At 43.7% G+C, this 26,529-nt stretch overlaps 1 protein-coding gene across 1 annotated transcript; it reads right to left on the reverse strand.

Annotated features, from left to right (window-relative positions):
• Nucleotides 1-7,114: 7,114 nt before the first annotated feature.
• Nucleotides 7,115-24,368, reverse strand: LOC104655046 (kelch-like protein 23). The gene is made up of 4 exons (XM_010354433.2): nucleotides 24,108-24,368; nucleotides 21,995-23,209; nucleotides 16,484-16,636; nucleotides 7,115-7,923 (listed from the first exon to the last, which is right to left on the reverse strand). Exons 2-4 carry the CDS (start codon nucleotides 23,205-23,207, stop codon nucleotides 7,613-7,615), a joined length of 1,677 nt encoding a protein of 558 aa, XP_010352735.1. The 5' UTR covers nucleotides 23,208-23,209; nucleotides 24,108-24,368; the 3' UTR covers nucleotides 7,115-7,612.
• Between the last annotated feature and the right edge of the window lie 2,161 nt (nucleotides 24,369-26,529).

The following is a 26,529-nucleotide window of genomic DNA, read 5'->3' on the forward strand; positions in this document are numbered from 1 at the left end:
ACCCCTGGCCCCCAAAACTGATGTCCTTCTCACATGTAAAGTACAATCATCCATCTCAATAGTACCAAATGTCTTAAGTTGTTCCAGCACCAACTCAAAAGTCCAAAGTCTAAAATCTCATCTGAGAGTCAAGACCAGTTCCTTTCAGCTATCAGCACGTAAAATAAAAAACAAGTTATTTAATTCCAAGATACAATGATTATACAGGCATTCCCATATCAGACATTCCCATGCCAAATGGGAGTAATCAGTGAAAAAGAAAGGGGTACTAGGTCCCATGCATGTCCAAAACCCAGCAGGGCAGGCACTACATCTTAAAGCTCCAAAATAATCTCCTATGATTCCATGTCATGCAACCTGGGCACACTGGTGGATCCTGAGGCCTCAAGCAGACCCTTCCCTGTGGCTATTCTGGGTGCAGCCCATGTGGCTGCTCTCATAAGGTGGAGTCAAATGCCAGAGGATTTCCAGGCTGAAGGTACACACTGCTGGTGGCTCTATCATTCTAAGGGCTGGAGGGCAGTGCCCCTCCTGCAAGTCCACTAGGCATTACTCCAGCAGAGGCTGGCTGTGAGGGGTCTGACTCTGCAGCAGGCTCTTGCTAGGGCACCCAGGCTTTTCAATAAACTCTCTGAAATCTAGGTGGAAGCCACATCTCTGCAGCTTTTGCATTCTGTGGGCCTGCAGAATTAATACCACGTGGACACCACCAAGGCTTCCACCTTGTGCCCTCTAGAGCAGCAGCACCAATCTTATCTGCGGCTCCTGGGGTCATTTGAGCCACAGCTGGTACAGCCTGGGAACAGCATCCTGAGGCAGTGAAGAGCAGTGTGCCCTGGTCCTGTCCCTCAAAACCAATCTGTCCTCCTAATACCCCTAGGCCTGTGATGGGAGGGGTGGCTGCCCAGCAGAAATTTCGATTTGTGAAATGCCTTTGTGGCCTTTTCCCCATTGTCTTGACTATTAATACCTAGATCCCTTTTTGTCACCCTAAACTCTTTAGCAACCTGTGGCTCCAGCTTGATCATATTCTTGGATTCCTCTTCTGAAAATGTTCTTTCCTTCTCTATTACATGACCAGGCTGAGAATTTTCCAGTATTTTACACTCGCTTTTAATTATAAATTCTGCCCTTAAGTCATGCCTTTGCTGCTGCAATTCAACATACGCTGTTAAAAGTAATCATGACACTTCTCGATTGCTTTGCTGCTTAGAAATTTCTTCTGTCAATTATGCTAGGTCATTACTCTTATGTTTGGTCTTCCACAAAGCCCTAGGGCATGGACACAATGCAGCCAAGTTCTTTGCTGTGCTGTAACACGGGTGATCTCTGCTTCAGTTCCCAGTAAGTTCCTCATTTCCACCTGAGACCTTGTCAACATGGCCTTTACTGTCTATATTTCTTTTTTAGTTTTCTAAAATTTTTTAGAAGTCCCCATTTGACATACTGTCTACACTTCTATCAGCATTTTGGTTATAACCAATTAATCAATCTGTAAGAAGTTCCAACCTCTGAGAATTTCCAATCTCTAAATTCCTCATCTTTTTGTCTTCTTGTAACCAGGTGCCTTGGTGTTAAAAATCACCCACTTTCTTTTTCTTCCTTCCTTCTCCAGACACTCCCTTTCAGCAATGCCTGCTTATCTAATTAGGCTCTTGCTTGAGAAATCCCAGAGGCTAACCTTGAAACAAATCAAGGACAGAGCCCTCATTAAGGAATTCTCCCACTTGGAGAGAGTAACCAACAATTAGTCCACCACCATCAGGCCGAAGTCAAGATTTTGCCAACCAGACCTCTGGCCAGGCATTACCCAAGATAACCACTGGAACAAGACACACAGACCCTGCACCCTGCACCTCCACATGTCTCCAAGTTTCCCTTTAAAACCCTATGGTAAATTTTAAAACGTAAGATGGTACTTTCATTGCAGCACTATCCACAATAGCAAAGACATGGAATGAACCTAAATGCCCATCAATGATAGACTGGATAAAGAAAATGTGGTACATATACGCCCTGCAATACTATGCAGCCATAAAAAATGAGATCATGTCCTTTGCAGGGACATGGATGAACCTGGAAGTCACTATCCTCGGCAAACTAATGCAGGAACAAACAAAAAAGCAAACACCACATGTTCTCAATTGTAAGTGGGAGCTGAATGATAAGAACACATGGACACATGGTGGGGGACAACACACTAGGGCCTGTGGGGATGAGGGTTGGGGGGAGGGAGAGCATCAGGAAGAACAGCTAATGGGCACTGGGCTTAATACCTAGGTGATGGAATGATCTGTGCAGCAAACTACCATGGCACACGTTTACCTATGTAACAAATCCGCACACCCTGCACATGCACCCAGGAACTTAAAATATTGAAGTTGAAGAAATAAAGATGGCACTTTCAAATGCTAGTTCACTATGTTCTTTTTTTTTTTTTTTTGAGACGGAGTCTCGCTCTGTCGCCCAGGCTGGAGTGCAGTGGCCAGATCTCAGCTCACTGCAAGCTCCGCCTCCCGGGTTCATGCCATTCTCCTGCCTCAGCCTCCCAAGTAGCTGGGACTACAGGCGCCCGCCACCTCGCCCGGCTAGTGTTTTTTTTTTTTTTTTTTTGTATTTTTTAGTAGAGACGAGGTTTCACGCCCAGATGGTCTCGATCTCCTGACCTCGTGATCCGCCCGTCTCGGCCTCCCAAAGTGCTGGGATTACAGGCTTGAGCCACCGCACCCGGCTTCACTATGTTCTTAAGTTTGCTGGCTCTCCAATTAAACCTGCTTTTCCTCCCACCAATCCTAGACTCTAATGTCTGGTGTTTGAGCGGTAACAGCTGAACCTAAATCTGGTTACATTCTGAGCCCTCCAAACTCTTCCAACCTCAGTCCATTACCCAGTTCCAAAGCTGCTTCCACATGTTTAGGTATTGTTAAAGCAATACTCCACTCCTCAGTATCAATTTTCTGTCTTATTCCATTTTGTATTGTTATAAAAGAATACCAGACATCGGTAATTTATTAAGAAAAAAAGGCTTATTTAGGACGGGGGTAGTGGTTCATGCCAGCACGTTGGGAGGCCGAAGCTGGTGGATCATGAGGTCAAGAGATCGAGACGAACCTGGCCAACATGGTGAAACCCCATTTCTACTAAAAATACAAAAATTAGCTGTGTGTGGTGGTGCGCACCTGTAGTCCCAGGTACTCCGGAGGCTGAGGCAGAAGAATCGCTTGAATCAGGGAGGTGGAGGTTGCAGTGAGCCGAGATTGCACCATTGCACTCCAGCCTGGTGACAGAGACTCCGTCTCAAAAAAAAAAAAGAAACAGAAAAAAAAGGTTTATATAGCTCATGATGCTGATGGCTGCAAAGTCCAAGATTGGGCATCTGCAGTTGATGAGGGCCTCACACCTGCTTCCACTCACAGTGGAAAGCAAAGGGGAGTTTGTGTGTGCAGAGATCACATGGCAAAAAAAGGAAGAGAACGGAAGGGAGGTGCCAGGCTCTTTTTAACAACCAGCTCTCATTAGAACAGAGAACTCATACAAGGGAGGGGGTTAATCTATCCATGAAGGATCTGCCCCCATGACCCAATCACCTCTCATTAGGTCTCACCTCCAACACTGGGGAGCAAATTTCAGCATGAGACTTGGAGAGGTCAAACATCCAAACCATAGCATAGTCCAAGTGTTAAGTGTCCCATCGAACACGAGGGCATCAGCACAGTCACAGCCTTTGGAAGAACTGCTCTAAGGCAGACAGAAGCCCCAAGCTGTGTCTACTGTGACCTAAGAAATGGAAGCCATGTTTATAGTTTCAGACATTTTCAGACTAATAAAACAAGTGTTTTTTGTTGCTTTGCATATGTGAAGGGAGGGAGGATGGAGGGCTGTTTACTACTGGCTAATCCGGCACCTAAACTGATCATATAAACGGCAATCTCCTCTGCAGTCTGTATTAGTCAGCTTGGGCTACCATAATGTGTGGTAAACAAGCAATTTTTTTTTTCTCACAGTTCTGGAGGCTGGAAGTTTGAGATCAGGGTGCCAATGTGGTTGGGTTCTGCGGAGGGCTTGCTTCTGGTTTTTAGACAGCAAGGTGTCTTTTCTTATAATGACACTTATCCTGTTAAATCAGGGCCCCTTCCTCAATACCTCATTTAACCTTAATTACTTCCATAAAGGCTGTATCTCCAAATATAATCATATTGAGGGTTAGGGCTTATAGATATTTATTTATATAAATGTGAAAACATAGGGCAATGTGCCTCTGAGCAAGTACCCTAGATGCTAATCCTCTTTCAGTTTCAGCTGAAACACTGAAAATAAATCCTATGAGAAATAACAGCTTCTAAAATTTGGATAAACTCATCTTAATCCATGCTTAAAATAATCTCCATGATTTTCACTATTTTGTAAAATAATGTTTGACCTCCCAAAGCAATGGCTTGCATTCCATTTTAGTGAAAGACAAAAATACATAACATATGTATGTATGTGTGCATATATATGCACACACACACACACATATATAATACATATTTTTTTGTAGAGACAAGGTCTCACTCTATTGCTCAAGATGGAGTACAGTGCGATCATGGCTCACTGTAACCTGAAACTCCTGAGCTCGAGGGATCCTCCCCACTCAGCCTCCTAAGTAGCTGGAACTACAGGCATGCACCATGCTGGGCTAATTTTTTTATTTTTTGTAGAGATAGGGTCTCCCTATGTTTCCCAGACTGGTGTCGAACTCCTGGCCTCAAGCAATTCTCCCACTCTGGCCTCCCAAAGTACTGGGATTACAGGCTAGGATTACTAAAGTGTTTGGCCTTAGTAAAATATTTTTCATCATACTGCAGTGACCTCAATTTTGAAAACATTGACAGAAAGTTGTACACTTTTTAAATTCTTTCTGCTGTGCACAAATTCATAGCAAAAATGTTTTGTTTTGTTTTTTAACAGAAAACAGGAGCCTTTGACACAAAGTACAGCATTTTAAAAATTCAAAAAAAGGCCAGGTGCAGTGGCTCATGCCTGTAATCCTAGCACTTTGGGACGCCAAGATGGGTGGATCACCTGAGGTCAAGAGTTCAAGACCCACCTCACCAACATGGTGAAACCCTGTCTCTACTAAAAAAAAAAAAAAATTCAAAAAACAAACAGAAAATAGGAGCTGAAAATTAAATACCTCAGATTACAAACTATTTTCAAGATCCTTCAAGTACCTCCAGCATGCTTTTCTGTAAAAATAATCCATACTATCATCCTTGTATGCTGGACATACATATGAAATACTAGATCTCGAGAAGGCCAAGAATAAGATGCGGTCCATAATCTCTAACTTAGCCAAGAGATGCACAACCCACATATAAATGACCAATTCTTAAATGTGACAATGGGAGTCTTACTGTGGCTGAAATAGGAAAGACTTTCCAGAGAAGGCCGGACTTGACTCAGGAGTTGATAGGACCTAGATAAACTGGCAAAGGAGGGGAAGGTGACTGCAATTTTTCTCATCTATGCCATAAAGTGGATCTCTAAAGCACTACTGGGCAGCATAATAGTTCTAGCATTAATTGCTAAATGTTCTTCAGAGCAATAAAATAGTCTACAATTCAGTTACAGATTTTGCTAGTCTAATTCACTTGTTTTCATTAATTCAGACTATCCTTCAACCCAATCAGCCCAAATTCAAGAAGTCTTACTATGTACAGTGATTTATTTTTATTGAAAATACAAATTAATATTAAAGAAAATATTTAAATAAAGTCATTCCATATCCGGCTACACTAACACAATCAATTTGTTTTGCATACTACCTTCCACATGCATAAAGATTTTACAAAGTCACAATCATAGTATGCATCCTATTTTGTACTGTGCTCATTTTACTTACCATATCAAACATGTCCACGTTTCTACAGACTTCCACATAATTATTTGAATGGCAGGACAATACTTCACTATTTTTATTATCGCACTTTCTTCTTTGACATGGAGATTTTTTTCCCCAATTTTTGTTTTTATAAAGAATGCAGACATAAACATCTTCATGCATTTATCTTTTTTCTGAATTACTTTTAAGGTTAAAAGTACAGAAGTAGAATTTATGAGGCAAAGGATATGGCCATTTTTATAGCCCCTGCTATATAGTACCATATTGTGTTTCCAAAGGCTTGTATCTATTTAAAATGCCATCTGAAATAAATGCATTAAAATTTTCCTTCTAAATTTTTTTTTTAAAAATCAGAAGTGCTAGGTAGTTTTAAACTTCAGTAAAGTTAAAAATAATCATTGTCTCTTTTTAAAAAATGAAGAGTGTGGAATAGATGGTCTCACAGATAACTAATGGTTTAAAAGAGTTAAGCAACACACACATCCCAACTATTCCGGTTATGGCACACATGGAAAGCAATGCTGTAGGCACACTGAGGAAAATGGACAAAGGTGGTTCTGGCCCAGAGGCTCGAGTCACTCAGGCCACCTCTGGATGTAGTAAGGGGTGAGGGGATCCGTATCTAGGCATATCTGTGATTTGCAGTGCCAGTGTGCATGGTTCAGGAAACTCTAATCAAGGAGAGGTTAAATGACTTAAGTCACAAAATCTAGTTAGTGGCAGCATTGGGAAATAAATGCAAATATCTTCTTGTCAACGTATTTTCTACTAATCACAACTGCTCTACATGCTTTCTGGCTCTAAAATTCAATCATATATGCAGACATGTATCTACATTTAAGAATAAAGAGGATTTCCTAACATGCTTGAACTAAAGACACCTAAACTAGCAATTTACATCAAAGCTGAAAATTAAAAACAGTCCTTAGCATAAACAAATATTTGACTATCTTCTCATCGATTTTTCAGACTTGCCATTCTTTTAAATTTAGTTTGTAAACTCTTTGAACAGTAACAATCTTTTGCACAGTATTTTGTATATCTCTGGTAGTCAGTAAATAGAGAATAACAACAATAAATTATCTACACTATAAAGGAAAAAACTAGACAAAGTAAATCCACATTCTAAATAATTCTGAAGGTGAAAAAAGTATTGACTTTGTAGAGGTAGAGAAGATTCCCTCTTTAAATTTCAAATTCCTGCTAGCTAAATGGAATTTTTTTTTTTTGGAGACACGGTCTCGCCAGGCTAGTCTCCGACTCCTAGGCTCAAGTGATCCTCCTGCCTCAGCCTCCCAAAATGCTGGGATTACAGGCACGAGCCACCATGCCCAGCCAGACATCTTAATATATGCTATCTACTATATCATAGGCTCTTGAGAAACATTTCATTTCACAGAATGGTTCTGATCGATCCCCAGTGTTGATGCTACCAAGAGGAAAAGATTCACTACAAAGGTAGTTCACCTTTTACCAGGTGTCAAATATTCCATATTACCTTTGAAAAGCAGAGATTATAGGTATTAATCCCACTGATTCAACTGTGTATATACATAAGATTTTTCTTGACCATGAATCACCACATTTGGAAGTAGAGTGGGGTTAGGAATTACAATTTACTGATCCCCTATCATGTGCCAGACACAATTGCCAGGTAAGGAACTTCAAACCCTGCATTTTAAACTATACTCCAAAACAGTGATTGCTTGGTCATTTCTGCAGATTCAATCAGACATTATACACACAAACACACCCATGAGACCGCATGGCACTGGGAAGATTACCCACTATTTCCCACTTATTAAGATCTGGATCATATTTCTCAATGCTCTGAAGATACGTTCCCTTTGAGTAGGAGTATCCTCCAGTGACATAAATACATCCATTCATGATGACGGCACCGCACTCCATCCTCCTTTCCATCATGGGAGCTATCTCTCTCCATTCATTTTGTTCAGGGTCATAGCATTCTGTGATTGTAGTTTGTCCACCGACTAGATAGAGCTTATTTTCAAACGGAACTGAGCACAATCCATATTCTTTTAAAAAGAGAAAAAGAAAAGAGCAATTTTTTAAAGGATAACAAACAAAAGAGATTCCACAGTGTGGTAATGTAATAATCCTTTACAATTCAGCACACAAAAAATAGGTGAGTGGTGGCATTTTGATTCTGGCACGCAATACTGCAACACTGAGGCTGAAAATCATTCCCCGTCACCTAATTCAGAGGGTCTGTTCCTGCCATGCTGCCATTATACTTCAGCTTGTCCTTAAGCTGGCTTCGTAGGAGGCCAGGGAGAAACTCACCCAACAGATCACCTTTCTGGGAATTTCCCAACACAGACACCTTTTACTTGACACCTATGTGTAAAAGACGGTAGCAGTAGAATCCTTATAGAAAGACACACTTGATAAGCAGTGGTGTCCCTTCAGGTCTTGGCAGCTGTCTCCTTAACCAGTGGCATGCAATCTGGTATGCCTGCTGCCACAGGTGCCACATAGGGTGGCCTTGTATGCTTCTCACACTGCCAGTCCAGTTACGAACTCAAGAAGCTAAAGAAACACACCCAGACTCGTGGGGCATGACAGTCTATCATCCTTAGAAGCTGTGAAGGGCGCCCCCAGGCGGAGGGCTGCTGTATGGGATCTGCGTCCTGGGGCTGGAAGTCTGTATATGGGGGGGTCCTCCTAGGCTATTTTAGTGTTTTCCATTTTATCTCCCTCTCCACACCCAAACCTGCTGGATCTTCAAAGCACCAAGATATCTCACAACTCTACGTCTCCCTTCTTCCCAGGGCTGTGACAACAGTAAGGCTAGCAAGGTCCTTAGGGTGCAAAATGCAGGGAGGCAGAACTCTGTGAGTCAGATGCACCGCGTGGCCTTACATTTTGTGCCTGAAGCACCTCATTTGCCTCATCCTGGTCTCTGCCCTGTTTCTTCCACACCCCCGCTTTTATCATCACTCCTAGCCTGTCAGTTCACTCTCTGAGAATAACAGTCATAAAATTACACTTAAATACCTCTCGCCCCAAAGGAAGAGGAGGATTTGTCAGTGCATTCAAATTAAAGCAAGGAAAGATTTAGCGCACTATCGCTGAGCTGTTCCTTCTGCCTTGAAGTCTCTCCTCTCCCCAGGTCTCTGCACAGCTGCATCCTTCCTGTCATTCCGGTCTTATCTTACTCTCACCTCTTCAAAGGGCCTTCCCTGACCACCAAGCCTGAAGTGGCCAGTCAGGCATCTCTACATCATCCTGTTTTAACTCTCTCCATAGCACTTCTCATTATCTGGAATGGTTCTTTTCTTTTCTTTTTTAGAGACAGGGTCTTGCTCTGTCACCCAGGTTGGAGAGCAATGGCATAATCATAGCTCAATATAGCCTCAAACTCCTGGGCTCAAGTAATCCTCCCATCTCAGCCTCTCAAGAAGCTGGGACTATAGGTACACATCACCACAAGTGGCTAATTTTTGTATTTTTGTAGAGATGGGGTCTCCCTTTATTGCCCAGGCTGGTCTACAACTCCTGGCCTCAAGAGATCCTCCTCTGCCTCAGCCTCTCAAAGTGCTGGGCTTACAGGTGTGAGCCACACCTGGCCAGGTGTGTTTCTTATCGTCTCTCTGTCCCTCCTGGCAGCACAGGAACTGTGTCCTGCCCACTAATCTATTCCTAATTGGAGAATGGGAACTGTCTGACACCTTGTGAGAATTCAATAAACATTTGTTGAATAATGAATGAATTGTACTTTGTACACTTGTGTCCCAATGTATCCTCAAATTATAACATAGAAGGAAAGCTTGTAATAAGCAAGCCCCTCTTTAGAAAGAATAATACAATCAGAAATGTGATTTCCAGATGAGTGTGGTGGTGCACACCTATAATCCTAGCTACTGGGGAGGCTGAGGCTAGAGGACTGCTTGAGCCCAGGAGTTCAAGGCTAGTCTGGACAACACAGTGAGACTCTGTCTCTAAAAAACAAACAAAAAGCGATTTCCTCTTTAGGAGTGGAAGACAACTTCTTATCAGTAAAGTTCTCCCTCAATTTTTTTTTTTTTTTTGAGACAGAGTCTCACTCTGTCTCCCAGGCTGGAGTGCAGTGGTGCAATCTCGGCTCACTGCAATCTCTGCTTCCTGGGTTCAAGTGATTCTCACGCTTCAGCCACCCAAGTAGCTGGGATTACAGGTGTGCACTGTAGCTGGGATTACAGGTGCACGCCACCATGCCTGGCTAATTTTTGTATTTTTAGTAGAGATGGGGTTTTGCCATGTTGCCCAGGTGCTAGTCTTAAACTCCTGGACTCAAGCAATGCACTGAGATTACAGGTGTAAGCCACTGTGCCAGGCCCTCCCTAGGTTTTGACAGTTAAGGAAAGTCTTAGAAGACTGCATTTTTGCTTTGCTTCCACATATTTTTCTCAAGTTACTGACATCCAAGAAAATAATTATCCTACTTCTTAAAAATTCATTTGTTACTTTCCAGTTATTTATATGTTGAATTTTTATAGGATTTACTTGTTTCAAGTACTTGTGAAACACTGCTTATATCAATTATATGAATCATTCAATTAATGGTTATTGTGAAAATTAATGATAGTTCAAAAATTTTATCATTTGGTAAAAGTGCTTCAACATCACTTACTAGGCTTTTCTTAAATTACTCAAAGTTCATCAAAACACCCAATTTTTGATTCATATGTTAAGAAAGCCATCTCAGTCTTCCTATAGCAGTAAAAATATTTTTTTTTTTTTTTTTTTTTTTTTTTTGAGGCGGAGTCTCGCTCTGTCGCCCGGGCTGGAGTGCAGTGGCCGGATCTCAGCTCACTGCAAGCTCCGCCTCCCGGGTTTACGCCATTCTCCTGCCTCAGCCTCCCGAGTAGCTGGGACTACAGGCGCCCGCCACCTCGCCCGGCTAGATTTTTTGTATTTTTAGTAGAGACGGGGTTTCACCGTGTTAGCCAGGATGGTCTCGATCTCCTGACCTCGTGATCCGCCCGTCTCGGCCTCCCAAAGTGCTGGGATTACAGGCTTGAGCCACCGCGCCCGGCCAGTAAAAATATTTAAAGTAAAGTGATTCCTAATTATTTTTTCTCTTTTACTCAAATACAACACATGTTCTATTATTGCTGACAGGAACTTTTTCTTCCTGAGTTGTAACTGCTTTTTTTCTTGTTGGTTAATCCCTCTAAGCCACTGAGGCTCCGGGACTGTGCCTTGCTCACTGTGCTCCTGGCACTGTGTATATAGTAGCATGTAGCATGCACACAGCAGATATGTTAGATGTGAATGAGTGAACAAATGAATAATCAAGAATGGGAGTGACGCCATCTGTCACAGCTCAAAAGTTTGCACACAAGCATAAAACATCAACACACGGCAGTCTGTATTCAGTGTTAGATGAGTGATATGAACAAACAGCTAGAGGGATTCAGAGAAAACCACACATCCATTTGAAATGATTTCAATTTTTTTTCCTAATATATTTTCTCATTGAAGAGCCTGTAAAGTTTATGTAGTACAACTTCCTGATTTTACTGGAAAGTAAGGCCCAAGAGCTTAATCTACTTGCCAATGGCAAGGCAGGTAAATAAATGGCAGCACCAGGAAAGTTCTCTCTCTACTTGACACAGCTCTCCACAGGTCCTTCTTTATCACATACTGCTTCCTCTCCGCTCTTCACACACTCTTCTTCCTCAGCTTATCCCTCAACTCTGCCCGTTTCCTAGGATTCCGCCCATAGCTGTATTGCTGGTCCCACCCTCCCAAGGCATTGTATTCATCCCCATACCCACAGCCACCATCCAAGCAAACAATACCCAGATCTCTACATTCAGCTATCTCCCTCCTCCTCAGCTGCAGACCCACATTTCCCTTTGCCTGCTGGACAGCTCTTTTGGGTTATCCAATGATTCCTTCACTCTAAACTATAAAATTGAGCTCATCACTTCCCCTCTTCTCCCTTCCTGTCAGCTTCTCCTTCAGTACTCCCCATTCTCCCAGACAACCAGCCAGAGCCCCGAGATGACCGTCAACTCCTTTCTCTCCCTCATCTCCTGTATGCTGTCAGTCAAGGAAGCAATCAGCTGTTGAATCCATGACATTCATCACATCAGCCCTTCTTTTTACTTCTACCACTTCTTCAGGCTTTCAGCATTTCTCCCTTGGTTAAACACAATAGTCTTAGTAGATCCCCTTGCTGTCTTTCTCCCAATCTACCTAAAAGGAGTTCTCTTTTTAAAACCAGAGCTGGGCCAGGCTCAGTGGCTGAGGCCTGTAATCCCAGTGCTTTGGGAGGCTAAGGCAGGTGGATGACTTTAGGCCAGGAGTTCAAGACCAGCCTGGCCAACATGGTGAAACCCTGTCTCTACTTAAAAAAAAATACAAAAATTAGCCAGGCGTGGTGGCGCATGACTGTAATCCCAGCTACCTGGGAGGCTGAGACACAAGAATCGCTGAACCCAAGATTGCACCACTGCACTCCAGCCTGGGCAACAGAGCGAGACTGTCTTAAAAACAAAACAAAACAACAACAAAAAACAAACCTAGACCTGATCACACATCATTCTCTTGCTTGAAAACCTTTGATGATTCTGCATTTTAAAAATTACCCAGACTGAGCTGGGTGCGGTGCCTCACGCCTGTAATTCCAGCACTTTGGGAGGCTGAGGAAGGCGAATCACAAGGTCAGGAGTTCAAGACCAGTCTGGCCAACATGGTGAAACCCCATCTCTACTAAAAATACAAAAAATTAGCCAGGCATAGTGGTGGCGCCTGTAATCTCAGCTACTTGGGAGGCTGAGGCAGGAGAATAGCTTGAACCTGGGATGTGGAGGTTACAGTGAGCTGAGATCACTCCACTCCACTACAGCCTGGGCAACAGAGCAAGACTCCATCTCAAAAAACAAACAAAAAAAATTACCCAGACTGCCATTCAAAGCTCTCCATGACATGCTCTCCAACTGAGCTCTCCCATCCGATCTTCCATTCTACCCTCTTACATTCCACTCATTCACGTCTACTCCCAGGTAATGAAATACACCTGAAACTTTCCTTTCCCCCTTCCTCCACTGGACTGACTTCTTGCCAGAAAAACCCTTCCTCAAGAACTACCTTCCTTATCTGGGGCCATTCTTTAAGGCCCAGATCAAAACCACCCACCGTTGGAAGCATTCTAAGATGGTCAGATTTCCCTTCATTAGACTTACACTCTCTTTATTCTCAATTTCAATAGCACTTGTTTTTACAGAACTTAGCAGAGACTATCCTGTATTTCCATTATGTATGTATATTTGCTCCCGGATTCTGAGCTCCTATGGTAGTAGAGACTAGCACTTAATCATCTTATATAATTATCAGAATCCTACCTTTTCCAATGTAGGGTCTCAATAAATGTCACCTTGAATTCAATGTAACTACAGTCTCGTGTTTTCCAATTATACAAACTACCCCATTAAAGGGGTTAAGATAAAATATAATACTTATATTATCTTTAAAAAATAATAGTAGTCGCCGGGCGCGGTGGCTCAAGCCTGTAATCCCAGCACTTTGGGAGGCCGAGACGGGCGGATCACGAGGTCAGGAGTTCGAGACCATCCTGGCTAACACGGTGAAACCCCGTCTCTACTAAAAAATACAAAAAAAAAAAAAAAAGCTAGCCGGGCGAGGTGGCTGGTGCCTGTAGTCCCAGCTACTCGGGAGGCTGAGGCAGGAGAATGGCGTAAACCCGGGAGGCGAAGCTTGCAGTGAGCTGAGATCCGGCCACTGCACTCCAGCCTGGGCGACAGAGCGAGACTCCGTCTCAAAAAAAAAAAAAAAATAATAATAATAGTAGTCATTTCTTCTCAGTGTAAGTAATGTATCTCTATGAGGTCAACTCAAGGATGACATTTTAATTCCTCAGGAGGTGCTGCTAAAATCCATAAGAAACAAACCTTGCTATAATTCAGTGGATGCAGATGCACAGCCTTCAAGAGCTTAAGGATTTAACAGACTAGCTGAGTGAAGCCAGCCGGGAGCAAGAAAAACAATGGCACAGGACCCCTAGGTCAGTGACGTGAGGAGAATTGGAAGGACTATGGTGAAACAGAGCACACAGCCTCATTTAAGGGAACAGCTGCCCCCCGGGTCCCATGACTGCTGCCTAGAAGGAATACATCCAAGGCTGCCGGGTCTTCCCATTTCTTCTAAAGGACAGAAATCATGATTTTTATTTGAAATCTCCTAAATTTTAAATATTGGTAACAAGCCAGTTCAAAAATATTTTAAGGAATGTGAAAGCTAAACAGAACACATCATGCAAGGTACTGATTTAAAATCTGTTTTTTGTTTCATCAGGAAAAAGTTCAACGTAAATCAAAACTTTACACATGGATGTGTATTATATGTTACCATTGATTTATACTATAATTTAACATTTATTTTGGATTTTTAATTTGCCATGGCTTATTAATACTTAGGATTAAGTCCAAAGTGACACTGTTTCTCAGACTCCTTTTCAGGTAGTTAACAAGCTATATGAAATCTGTTATGGGAAACTTATTTTTGAGGGAACCTCTTAATGACATATACATTAAGTTTATAATATAAATAACTGCCCTCTAATTTATGAATTCTGACTTTTCATACACTGGATTTTCTTTGTAAAGATAAATCTATCCACAAAATAGGCAGAGTAGCAGCTGGAAACCATCATTCTTAGCAAACTATCACAAGAACAGAAAACCAAACACCGCATGTTCTCACTCATAGGTGGGAACTGAACAATGAGATCACTTGGACTCGGGAAGGGGAACATCACACACTGGGGCCTATCATGGGGAGGGGGGAGGAGGGAGGGATTGCAGTGGGGAGTTATACATGATATAAATGATGAATTGATGGGTGCTGACGAGTTGATGGGTGCAGCACACCAACATGGCATAAGTATACATATGTAACAAACCTGCACATTATGCACATGTACCCTAGAACTTAAAGTATAATAAAAAAAAAAAAAAAGAAAAGAAAAAAAAAAAATAGGCAGAGTAACATCTAACTCCTAAGGTTAACATGAGGTTCAGGTGAGCTAATAGTGAAGTTCAAGCCAGACTGTCTAGGTCTGAACCTCAGTTCTAATAAGCACTAGCTGGCTAACCTTGGGCAATTTGTTTAATCTCTTTGTACCTCAGTGTCCTATAAAATGTGATAAGAACAGTACCTAGCTCATGGAATTATTTTGAGGTTTAAACAGGTTATACATGTAAAATTACTGGAATAGTTTGTGCCTGCCACACACCGACTAAATAAATGCTAGCTATTACTCACTATGAGTTGTTATTATTCCTTTCCATTATAACTCATTGATCACAGCAGAAAGTGGTGAGGAGTCTGGGATGGTCCATTTGGGCTACTAGGAGGCAGAAGCTTACTCATTCCATGACGTCTTTGGAGCCAGGGAAGCCTGTGGCTGAAGTTTCTTCTCATGCAAAGCCTGGGCATATGGAGATGCAGCACCAGATTTAGGTGTGCTTCAGCTGAACTATCATATGGGATAGATGATGTATGGGCTGGAAGTAGCTGCCTTGGTTGAAAGCAGGAGAGTCTGCCCCCTTAAGCACAAGTCATGGAATCAGACTGCCAGATTTTGAATCCTGGTCCACCACTTTCAAACGGTGAAACTGTGACCTTGGAAAAGTTACTTATTGTTTCTAAGCCTCCATTTCCAGATATGTAAAACGGTGACAAACAATACCTGCTCACAGACTTGTAGTGAGAATCTGAGGTAATACACATATGAAGCACTTAGCCTGATCCATGTAAGCATTACTAGTCCTCACAGATGGTTCCAGCTTGGAATTTCAAGTACCCTCTCCACTGACCCACATCGAAGCCTGCTGCTCTATGGAAAATGATTGAAGGTAACATGGTGGTATGATGATGTGAATCTTTCCTAATGAAAATAACTTAACCCTATGGCATAACTGAAACAGACTAAAACCCGTGCTTCCCTCTGAGCTCTTCACAAAGAGACAAGTCAAAGAACAAAAGACATTCCAGAAGGCAGGCCATTCCTTATGGGCAGACAGCATGTTCCCTGTATGAGTGTTAAGGTAAGGCCAACATACGGCTCTGCACATTGTAGGAGTGAGTGCTTAATAGTAAGTGAAACCTAGAAAGAACATGCTTCTAAAACAGGAAACAATCTCTAGCTGAACTTCAATCACTGGGTACCCTTTCTGACTATTTGACAGAATGGTGCTTTTCAGCCACTTATGAACATTGTGTTTTATATAATTCATGTTGTAAATGAAAGATGGCACAGAAAGGAAAACACGAAAAAGAATTAAGTGGAAAAAAATTGTAAAGATGCTAACATTTTTGACCACATAGACTTATAATGTGCACTGTATAAAGACATCAGGGAAAATATTTGTAGATGTGACCCAATCAGAATCTCATTGTGATTATTGTTGGGTGGATATATATGAATATTCTGAGACTTTTAATTCTGTCCATGTATAGTCTACAATAAAATCAGCATTTTCTATTTCCAGCCCATTTTTAGCCATCGTATATGCTGATAAACTGCATCACAACATATACTATTTGAGATAGTATTTCTGTTACCTGGATGTGGACTGGAGGTGATGAGGCTCCATTCGTTGATATCGGAATTGTAGCTCTGAACTTTGTCATAGGTGCAGCTTCCTCTGTAGCCACAGTGGCCACCAATGACGTAGATAACATCATGTAAGACACAGGCAGTAGCATTTCCCACACCTATGTATTAATTAAAATCACATCTTTAGATTGATCTTTTGTTCTTTTTTGCAGTGAACACTGGGCTAAATTTATTGTTGTTTTTGTTATTACTGATGGTAAAATGCAAGGTACTGTGCTAAGTGCTATACGGGACAAAAGAACAAAAAGAGAAGGCTCCTTGTGCTCTTAAGAGAGGGTGAGACGTGCACACAAATACAGCCATGCACCATGCACAATGACCTCTGTAAAATTATAATAGAGTGGAAAATTTCCTATCACCTAGTGATATTGTTGTAGCTGTTTTAAAGACATGACATAGCAGGCCGGGCGTGGTGGCTCAAGCCTGTAATCCCAGCACTTTGGGAGGCCGAGACGGGCGGATCACGAGGTCAGCAGATCGAGACCATCCTGGCTAACCCAGCGAAACTCCGTCTCTACTAAAAAATACAAAAAACTAGCCGGGTGACGTGGCGGGTGCCTGTAGTCCCAGCTACTCAGGAGGCTGAGGCAGGAGGGAGGCGGAGCTTGCAGTGAGCTGAGATCTGGCCGCTGCACTCCAGCCTGGGCGACAAAGCGAGACTCTGTCTCAAAAAAAAAAAAAGACATGACATAAAGCATTCTCATGTGTTTCTGGTGATGCTGGTGTAAATAAATCTACGCCTCTGGCAGGTCCTTCAAGAGGTATTCCAGAAGAAAGCATTGTTATCATAGGAGAGGACAGCTCTATGCCTGTTATTGCCCCTGAAAGTCTGCAAGTGGGACAAGATGTGGAGGTGGAAGACATCGTGATACTGATGATTCCGACATTGATGATCCTGACCCTGTATAGGCCTCGGCTAATGTGTGTGTCTGTGTCTTACTTTTTAACAAAACAGTTTAACAAGTAAAAAAATCAATAAATAAGTTACATATATATAATATATATAAAAGCTTATAGAATAAGGATAAAGCAAATATTTTTATACGCTATACAAAGTCTACAGTAATGCCTGTAATTCCAACAGTTTAGGAGGGTGAGGTGGGAGGATCACTTGAGCCCAGGAGGAGTTTGAGACCAGCCTGGACAACAAAGTGAGACCACATCTCTACAAAAAATAAAAAATTAGCCACGTGTGATGGCATATGCCTGTAGTTCCAGCTACTCAGGAGGCTGAGACGGGAGAATCGCTTGATCTCAGGAGGTCAAGGCTGCAGTGAATTATGTGTGCATCAGTGAAGTCCAGCCTAGGTGTCAGAGCAAGATCCTGTCTCAAAAAAAGTAAAAACTAAAGACTACAGTAGTGTACAGTAATGTCCTAGGCCTTCACAATCCCTCCCCACTCACTCACTGACTCAACCAGAACAACCTCCAGTCCTGCAAGCTCCATTCATGGTAATTGCCCTAAATAGGTCTACCATTTTTATCTTTTATACTGTATTTTTACTGTACCTTTTCTATGTTTAGATACACAAAGACTCGCCATTGTGTTATATTGCTTAGAGTATTCAGTATAGTAACATGCTGTACAGGATTGAAGCCTAGGAGTAACAGGCTATACCACACAGCCTAGGTGTGTATTAGGCTATACTATTAGTATGGTATAGCCTGCTGTGTAAGTATAATGTTCACGTGACAAAATTGCCTAATCACACATTTCTCAGAACATATCCCCATTGTTGTTAAGTGGCACATGGCTGCAATTAGAACACTAGGTATAAAATGGAAGAAACACAATTAAAAAGGGACAGATGAACTGCTGGGCATGGTCAGGGCAAGGAAACCCTGCATTTGACAAGGGAAATCACAGCAGGTGGTGGTGGAATTTGACCTGGGTGATGGTAGGAAGTTGGCAGGTATGGGTGAGAGGAGGCCATTCTAGACAGAGGGAAAAGCCAGTGCAAAGGCTTACTGGACAATGTCAAGTAGCCCAGTTTGACCAGGCCAGATGGCACACTGGGGGTTGCTGCATGGGACTTCAAGGCTGGCATGGTAAGTTGAAGCCATATAGCAAAGGATACTGATGCCCAACAAAGAATCTGGATTTAATTCAGCCAGAATTTAAAGATTTTTAAACAGAGTAATATAGTGACTAACAAAGGAAGAACAGGTACCAGAAAGATCTAGTTACTGGCCAGGGTGGGCAGTCTCAAGGGCCTGATTTTGAAGGGGCTTTGGGTATGGAGGGAAGAGCATAGAGGAAAGAGACAGGTAAAACACACAGTCTTGATGACTGACTGAGGCAGAGGCAAACCAGACTGATTTTGAGGTCCTGAGCTGGGAAAACTGGAATCACTGATGCCAAAACACGGAGGAGGAGGTGGAGGGAAGGGGAGGAGGGGAAGGAGGGGGAGGAGGAGGAGGAAAAGGAAGAAGGAGGAAGGAGGGGGAGGGGAAGGGGGAGGGATGAGGAGGGAGGGAGAGGGGGAAAAGAAGCAGGAGGAGGAGGGGGAGGAAATGGGTTTGGAGGGAAGATGAAAAAAGGAAGAAAGATGATGAGGATCATTTTAGTTGAAAATGCTGGTTTTGTCTTTCCACCAACTTTTACTTAGCCCTATTTTGCAGGATACAGTTCAGTCTTCTTGTTCCTTTCTATTCCAAAATAAAAGTGGGTTTATAAGTAGAGCAGTTATAATGGAAAAAAATAAAGACTTAGGAGTTCCTAAACAGCCAAGTATGTATTTCTTCTCCGTACATTAGTGAACTTAATTTGGGTCTAGGACCAAAAAAGGAAATAAATTTTAAATTTGACTGTGCCCAAATTAAGTTCATTACCAGAGAAAGCTGCTAATTTACTCCAAGTCTACAAAATAAAACGAACTGAAAAAAAGTCATCCTTTCTACCGAAAAACAGGAATCTAAAAGTTCAGTATGGCTGGGTGTGGAGGCTCACACCTATAATCCCAGCACTTTGGGAGGCCAAGGTAGGAGAATCACTTGAGGCCAGGGGTTCAAGACCAGCCTGGGCAACATAGTGAGACTCCCATTTCTATTTTAAAAAATTAAAAATAAAACTTTAAAAATTGTTTTAAAAAAGTTCTGTATGCGTCCACCCACCAAAACAAGTATTAGTCAAAACTGCACATAACTGGCAAAGTGTTACCTCTCCCTGGGATGACTAGATATAAACAAGAATCAAAGCTTTGAGTTCACAGTACAAAACTGGAATTTCAGACCCAGTTAGCAGGTGAGGGAGGACTTTGAGGTATGAGGGTCTCCCTCTCCACTCAAGGTTAAGGCAAGCACACATATGGCTTTTGTTTCACAATAGACACACCATCACAGCATTTTTCTTTTCAGCAAGCACTGTTCTAAATATAAATTTTAAAAATTTCTGTACAGTAATAAGCTTTCATTCTCAAAGAAATATACTCTGAACCCACCCTTGTAATCCCAGCACTTTGGGAGGCTGAGGTTGGGGGATCACTTGAGGTCAGGAGTTCAAGACCAGCCTGGCCAACACGGTGAAAACCCATCTCCACTAAAAATACAAAAATTAGCTAGGTGTGGTGGCACATGCCTGTAATCCCAGCTACTCAGGAGGCTGAGGCAGAAGAATTGCTTGAACTTGGGAGGCAGAGGTTGCAGTGAGCCAAGATCACGTCACTGCACTCCAGCCTGGGAGACAGAGTGAGACTCCATCTCAAAAAAAAAAAAAGAAAGAAAGAAAGACATATACTCTGAACCACAAAACCACTGAAACTGTTACATCATCCTTAAAAAACAGAATCAGAAATGTCTGCTAGTTTACAATAGCTGCTTAAATATATGGACTTTCATTGTTTCTTTCACAGAAGAGTCAGGACATTCAGAGCCCTCCTGGAATCGGCAAGTAGTGGTGAGGCTCAGGCAAAGCCAAAAACCAGGGGAGCAACAGCACCGGGTTTTCCGCTACCTTCTCCCACCCTGGTGTGACAGTGGTCATGACTTAACATGAAATGAATTTCTGCTCTATCAGAGCTGACATGTCCTTCAATACCGACATTCAGGACAATCATGCCTAACATTTATAGCATGCTTACTCTGTGTATAGCATGCTCACACTCTTCTAGGCACTTCACAAGCACAGATTCATTTAATCCTCTCAATGATCCGAGACTAGGTAATATTGTCATCCCCATTACACAGATGACAAAACGGGGGCACAGGGTGATTAAACAATTTGCCAGAGCTCCTCAGCAAGTAAGAGGAAAGCAGGGATCTGGATGCAGGCAGTTTAGCTTCAGAGGCAGCATGCCTGATCCCAAGACTGTTCTGCCTCTCGGCTTCCTGCCTGTCATCCAAGGATCATACCAGGTCAGATTTCCAGACCAGGTCAAATTCCCACACTCTCACTAGCATTAAAAAAGAAACAGAAAAGCCTGGGAAGAAACATTTGGGACAAAATGATACAAATTTGGTAACAACCTACCAGTTGTTTTTGTACAGCTCCTCAGCACCAATGAATAAATACAATGAAATAAGATTCCGGTTCAACTTTTTTTCCAGTGGGAGAGAAGGAAAGTAAGGCTAACAAATCGCCAAACACAGAAGAAAATAGTGTTTATCAGACAGATACCGAGACCCAGGGGTGTGCCAGGTTCTGTGGGCCACATGAGGGAGAGTATGGTGTCTGCCCCTCTCAGAGAGGACTGAATTGCAAAAGCAGAGGTTGTCTCTAGTTCCTGGAAGAATGTACTTTGTTACATCCTGTAGGGACCAAACCTTCCAAGGTTTGAATGAAGGACCTCTTGAAAGCTGATCAGCGTATTTTGAGTGGAAAAAAGTTGAATAGCAGAATTTTAAAGCAGAATTTAAAAGGGTGCAAATTTAAGAACACGAAAAAGGGGCCGGGCGTGGTGGCTCAAGCCTGTAATCCCAGCACTTTGGGAGGCCGAGATGGACGAATCACGAGGTCAGGAGATCGAGACCATCCTGGCTAACACGGTGAAACCCCGTCTCTACTAAAAAAATACAAAAAATTAGCCGGGCGAGGTGGTGGGCGCCTGTAGTCCCAGCTACTTGGGAGGCTGAGGCAGGAGAATGGCGTGAACCCGGGAGGAGGAGCTTGCAGTGAGCTGAGATCTGGCCACTGCACTCCAGCCTGGGCGACAGAGCAAGACTCCGTCTCAAAAAAATAAAAATAAAAATAAAAATAAAAAAAGAACACGAAAAAATGAAAAACTGTCCAGATGTGTCTCTTCATCTAGCCCTTGACTTGAATATAAGTTCTCAAAACTCTCAGAAAAGTTGGGAACTATGCTATCCTGTTTTTATCTGGAACATTCTGTGCAGCATTATTTGTATAATTCACTATAGTTCCTAGATAGCATCCAAAAGTGATAAATTCAAGAGAAGTGAGACTGCTGGCCTAGCCCCAGACATCTAAAAAATAGAAAATAAACATAATCTCCACTTACCTTTAATCATGTTTGCAATAGGAATCCATTTCTCTTTTAATGGATCATAGAACTCAGCCTCCTCTGCTGGAGCCCCTTTTCTGTAACCACCTAAAGCATAGACACAGCCACCCAAGGTGACTGCACAGTGGTAATACCTGGCATTGAGCATTGGCAAACCTTCTGTCCATTCATCACTTTCACTGTTATAGATCCACACTGTGTCAAGAGCTTCTATGTTATCCGTCCTGTAGCCCCCAGTTACGTAAATGTTGGGTCCTAAACACGTAACACCATAGCTCTCCCTGGTATAATCTGGTATTTCTGCTCCCTGAATCCAAACATTTGTCAAAGGATCCCATATGTGAACCTCTGATAAAGGATGCCAGTAATAGCCTCCAATTATATACATTGTGGCTGTGGATCTCTGGGAAATCTCTTTATGCATGGGATTCAAGGCATTGTATATTAGAGAGCGGATCTTATTTTCAGTTAGCAGGCAGCTTCTTTGAAGGCCTAAGGCTGTTTTTAAGTACACTGGATCTATATCAATGTTGATATAGCTCAGTAGATTATATAGGCATTCAATTCGATTTTCTACATCATGAGCAGTCCACTTAATAACTGGTTCTATGATAGCTTCTTCTTTCCAAACACTGAGATTCTTTCTGGACAAGATAAAGAGAAACTTTTCAAGGCTGATTTCCAGAAATTCTTCTTGTTGCCACACTTCCTTAAACTTTGAACACAGAATTCTTCGAGATTCCTTCTCGAGTTCTGGACACACATGAAATTCTGCAAAGGAGTGCATTCCAATACAATTATCAATATCCAAGTGCCTTACCAAAAACCGCTCACAAGCCTTCTTTACTGAAAGGAACTGTAGCAGATCTGCTGCCTCAAGCAGGCTTTGAACATTTCTTTTAGTTATTTCAATTTGGGAAGTGTATGCATAATTTACAAGGCCTTCCAGAATATCATGGTGGATGCCAGAGAGTTTTATTTTATTTTTAAATTTTTCTTTCATGTCAGCTGTGAACATTGCCTTAAAATAATTGCTGCAAGCAGCTAAAACGGCTCGGTGACAATGGAAGATTATGCCTGAAGGACACTGAAGGGTAATATCAGTAAATAATCCATCCAAGTAAAATGTTCTGAATGCATCCAGAAAATCCACTGGATGTGTTGAATCCTTGAAAAGATAAATATAATCGTCTTGTCCTTTTAAAGCCATGGCTGCAATAAATATGAAATAACAAATGTGTTTTCAATTTTGCACATTATCTCAAATAATCAATGCTAAATAACTGACTAGCATCGGATATACTCCAAAACTGGACTAAGTTCAGCATTCTAAATAATAAATGCATGGACAGTTTGATCATTTATATGGTGGTCAATTTAAATTCAGGGTAGCTCAGGGCTTGAAATGATGCCCCCGGATTTTTCAGTAGTCCTTTTGAGAGTACTGATTTGCTATTCCATTCACCGCAATCTACCCTGGCCTGGCGCTCAGGAGACCAGATCCCACACTAGGCAAGGAAAGTGTCCAAGGGTCACCCCACTCGAGGCCGGACCTCAGCTGTCTCGGCTCGTCCCCAATTCAACCTTTTCCCCGAGCTCGTCTCCCTTTCAAATCACATCGAAATGCCAAGAAAGGGATGATGGAAATGTAAAAGGACAAGAAGAGGTCTCGGAAAAGGGAAATCCTGAGCCCTTTCGTTTAAGGAAGGAGAGAAAGTAAGGCGGCCCGGCGCAGCCCCTGCAGCCCGCGCCCCCTCCCCCGCGCCCGCCGCAGGGGTTTCCGCGCGCCCCGCGCCTGGGCCCCGGCCCACGTTCCCGCCCGGAGACCGCCCCGCCCCGAGGCCAGGCGCGGGGCTGGACTCGAGGGCGCCGCATGCTGCCCGCGGGCCCAGTGCCCGCGTCCCTCTGCCTGGCGCTCCGTGCAGGTGTGGGAAGGACGCCGCAGGCAGCCCCCGCGCAACGCGTTCGGCCCGGCCAGGCGCCCGCGCGGCCATTGTCTATGCTCCTCTCCCGCGCGGCCTCCCTGCCAGCGCCCGGCCCCGCTCCACGCGCCCGGCCCCGCTCGCTCCCCGCAGGCCGGCCTCGGACTGCGGGTCCGCACCGCACCTACCTCCCGCCGGGGCTCGGGACGCGGCGCTGGCCCGCGGGCTAGCAGCGAGCGGGAGCGGGGACGCCTCCGGCCCCTCTGACCATCTTTGGAAGAGGCGCTCGGAGGCCGCCAGCTAGTGCCGCTCCACCCCACAGGCAGCTCCTATTTTGGTGTCCCGGCGGCTCCCCCGCCTCCACCCGAACAGCCCCCCGCGCGGTCTGGGCGCGAGGCCACTCGCGGGAACTCCCCCGTCGCCGGGCAGCGCTGCGAGCGGGGCGGGGCGTGCGGGCGTGCGCGCGGCTCGGCCCCTACCCGGCGGCGCCCCCCACAGCAGGTGGGACGGCTTCCCCAGGAGACAGCTCGTGCTGCCGCCTTCCCCTTCCTTGGCTCGCTCTCTCTCCCGCGCGCTTTCTCACACCTGGTCGATCGTCTTCTCTTAGATAACCTGAGTCCTGAATTATTAATTACACCATATATGAGTGTGTGTGTGCGCGCGCGCGCGTGTGCGTGTGTGTACACTCCCCTCCGTCAGTAGGCTTCACCAGCCCAGACCCAATTGTGAGGACAGAGAAGGGGGAAAGAGCGGAGAGAATGCGGCACAACTAAAGGTCAGGGATTGGAGGCGCCTTTGAAATGCCAGAAGTAGCCGGCCTTTCCCACAAACGCCATCCCACCCCCAGCAAAGCACTCAGGAGGGCGCGTTGGGGCTGGTGAGCACATCAGGGTTAAGTTGAAGCTTTGAGAAAAACTCTGGGCAGCCGGGGCCAAGGCGAAGTCCAGTCGTGCTAGGATTCAGGTTACTGTATTTAGAGCATAGTAGCTGGAAGGAGCAGCCTTTCTGGTGACGGCCAGTCTAGTCATGGATGTCTATGTGGTACACAAAGTTCATTTTCTTGTTCCAGCTAAAGCCAGTATCAAATATTTTTGCATATCATTCATTCATTCGTTCGCAAGATTTTATTAAGTGCTTCGAGTGCCTGATAGGGATAGGCACTAGTAGTGGTAAGAGTGTTGACAGATGGTCCCTAGCTCACAGGGACCTTCACCACCACCAGGGGACCACGTGTTTCCCAGAGTATGGTCTCAGAAACAATATACATGAATGGCCAGATAGTATATGACAACAGAACTCTGAACCACATAAGAAGCCCAGGAAGCCAGACCACAACCTTGGTAGCAGCTGAACCAGAACAGTCAGGAAGTAGTCAACGACTGGCAATTGCCCAATTTCTTTTTTTTTTTTTTTTTTTTTTTGAGATAGGGTCTTGCTGTGTAATACCCAGGCTGGAATGTGGTGGCACGATCTTAGCTCACTGCAGCCTCGATCTCCTGGGCCCAAGAGATCCTCTGCCTCAGCTTCCCAAGTACCTAGGACTACAGGCGTGCAATTTTTTTTTTAATTTTTAAAATTTTTTTCATGACAGGGTCTCACTATGTTGCCCAGGCTGGTCTCAAACTCCTGGACTCAAGCGATCCTCCTGCTTGGGCCTTCCAAAGTGCAACTTCCCTATTTTTATCCCTAGTTCCACCTCAGCACCAACCAGAGAAAGCCAAATATGTTCCACAAACCAACCACATAAAATACCCACGCTTCTAGTAGCCCACTTGCTGCTTTCCCATGCTAACAACTTCTAATCAGAGCATACCTGGGGCTTTTCTTCGCTTCTATAAAGGCTTCCCACTCCTCTGCCCCACCTTTGAGCCTCTGACAAAGTCAAGTGATGGTGACTGGGACTCCCTTCTACAGCAAGCTCTGAATAAATAGCATCTATTTGTTCTCCTGTGGGTGGGTTTTAGTTTAATTCCACAAATCAGATCATCTTAATTGAATTATGTAAGATGCTGGTTATGCAGCCCCCACAACTACCACACCCCACACACAGACTTCTGTGGGGTGGAAGCCTAGGGATCTGCATTCTAATCAGGGGCAGCAGGTGATTCTTATGGACAAATAAGAAAATGTGTTGGACCCAAAAGGAAGAAGGATGAAAGTTTAACATACCAACATCTGGTAAACAGTATAGTTAGAAAAGGAAAGCATATGAGATTTAGTTTCAGGCTTAAGTCTCATCTCTGCCACCTATCTAACACGTAGCCTCTCACAAATTACTAACCTTCTCTGATCCTTAGTCTTCGGATCTATAAAACACAGATAACATGGATACTTTCTCAACCTAACCTAAGGTTACTGGAAAGACAAATTAATAATGAAGCACTTGCGGCCGGGCGCGGTGGCTCAAGCCTGTAATCCCAGCACTTTGGGAGGCCGAGACGGGCGGATCACGAGGTCAGGAGATCGAGACCATCCTGGCTAACATGGTGAAACCCCGTCTCTACTAAAAAATACAAAAAACTAGCCGGGCAACGTGGCGGGCGCCTGTAGTCCCAGCTACTCGGGAGGCTGAGGCAGGAGAATGGCGTAAACCCGGGAGGCAGAGCTTGC

The sequence above is a fragment of the Rhinopithecus roxellana genome, chromosome 14 (genome assembly GCF_007565055.1).
Source record: "Rhinopithecus roxellana isolate Shanxi Qingling chromosome 14, ASM756505v1, whole genome shotgun sequence".
In the NCBI taxonomy this organism is placed as follows: Eukaryota; Metazoa; Chordata; class Mammalia; order Primates; family Cercopithecidae; genus Rhinopithecus; species Rhinopithecus roxellana.

Bases quoted from the DNA above. Each gene is read 5' to 3' on its own strand.
- LOC104655046 (XM_010354433.2), bottom strand. From the start codon at position 23,207: ATGGCTTTAAAAGGACAAGACGATTATATTTATCTTTTCAAGGATTCA. The intron at 16,637-21,994 runs GTAAGTGGAGAT...ATTAATACATAG, and splicing joins TATTGCAAACATGATTAAAG to GTGTGGGAAATGCTACTGCC. The intron at 7,924-16,483 runs GTAACAGAAATA...TCTTTTTAAAAG, and splicing joins CACCTCCAGTCCACATCCAG to AATATGGATTGTGCTCAGTT.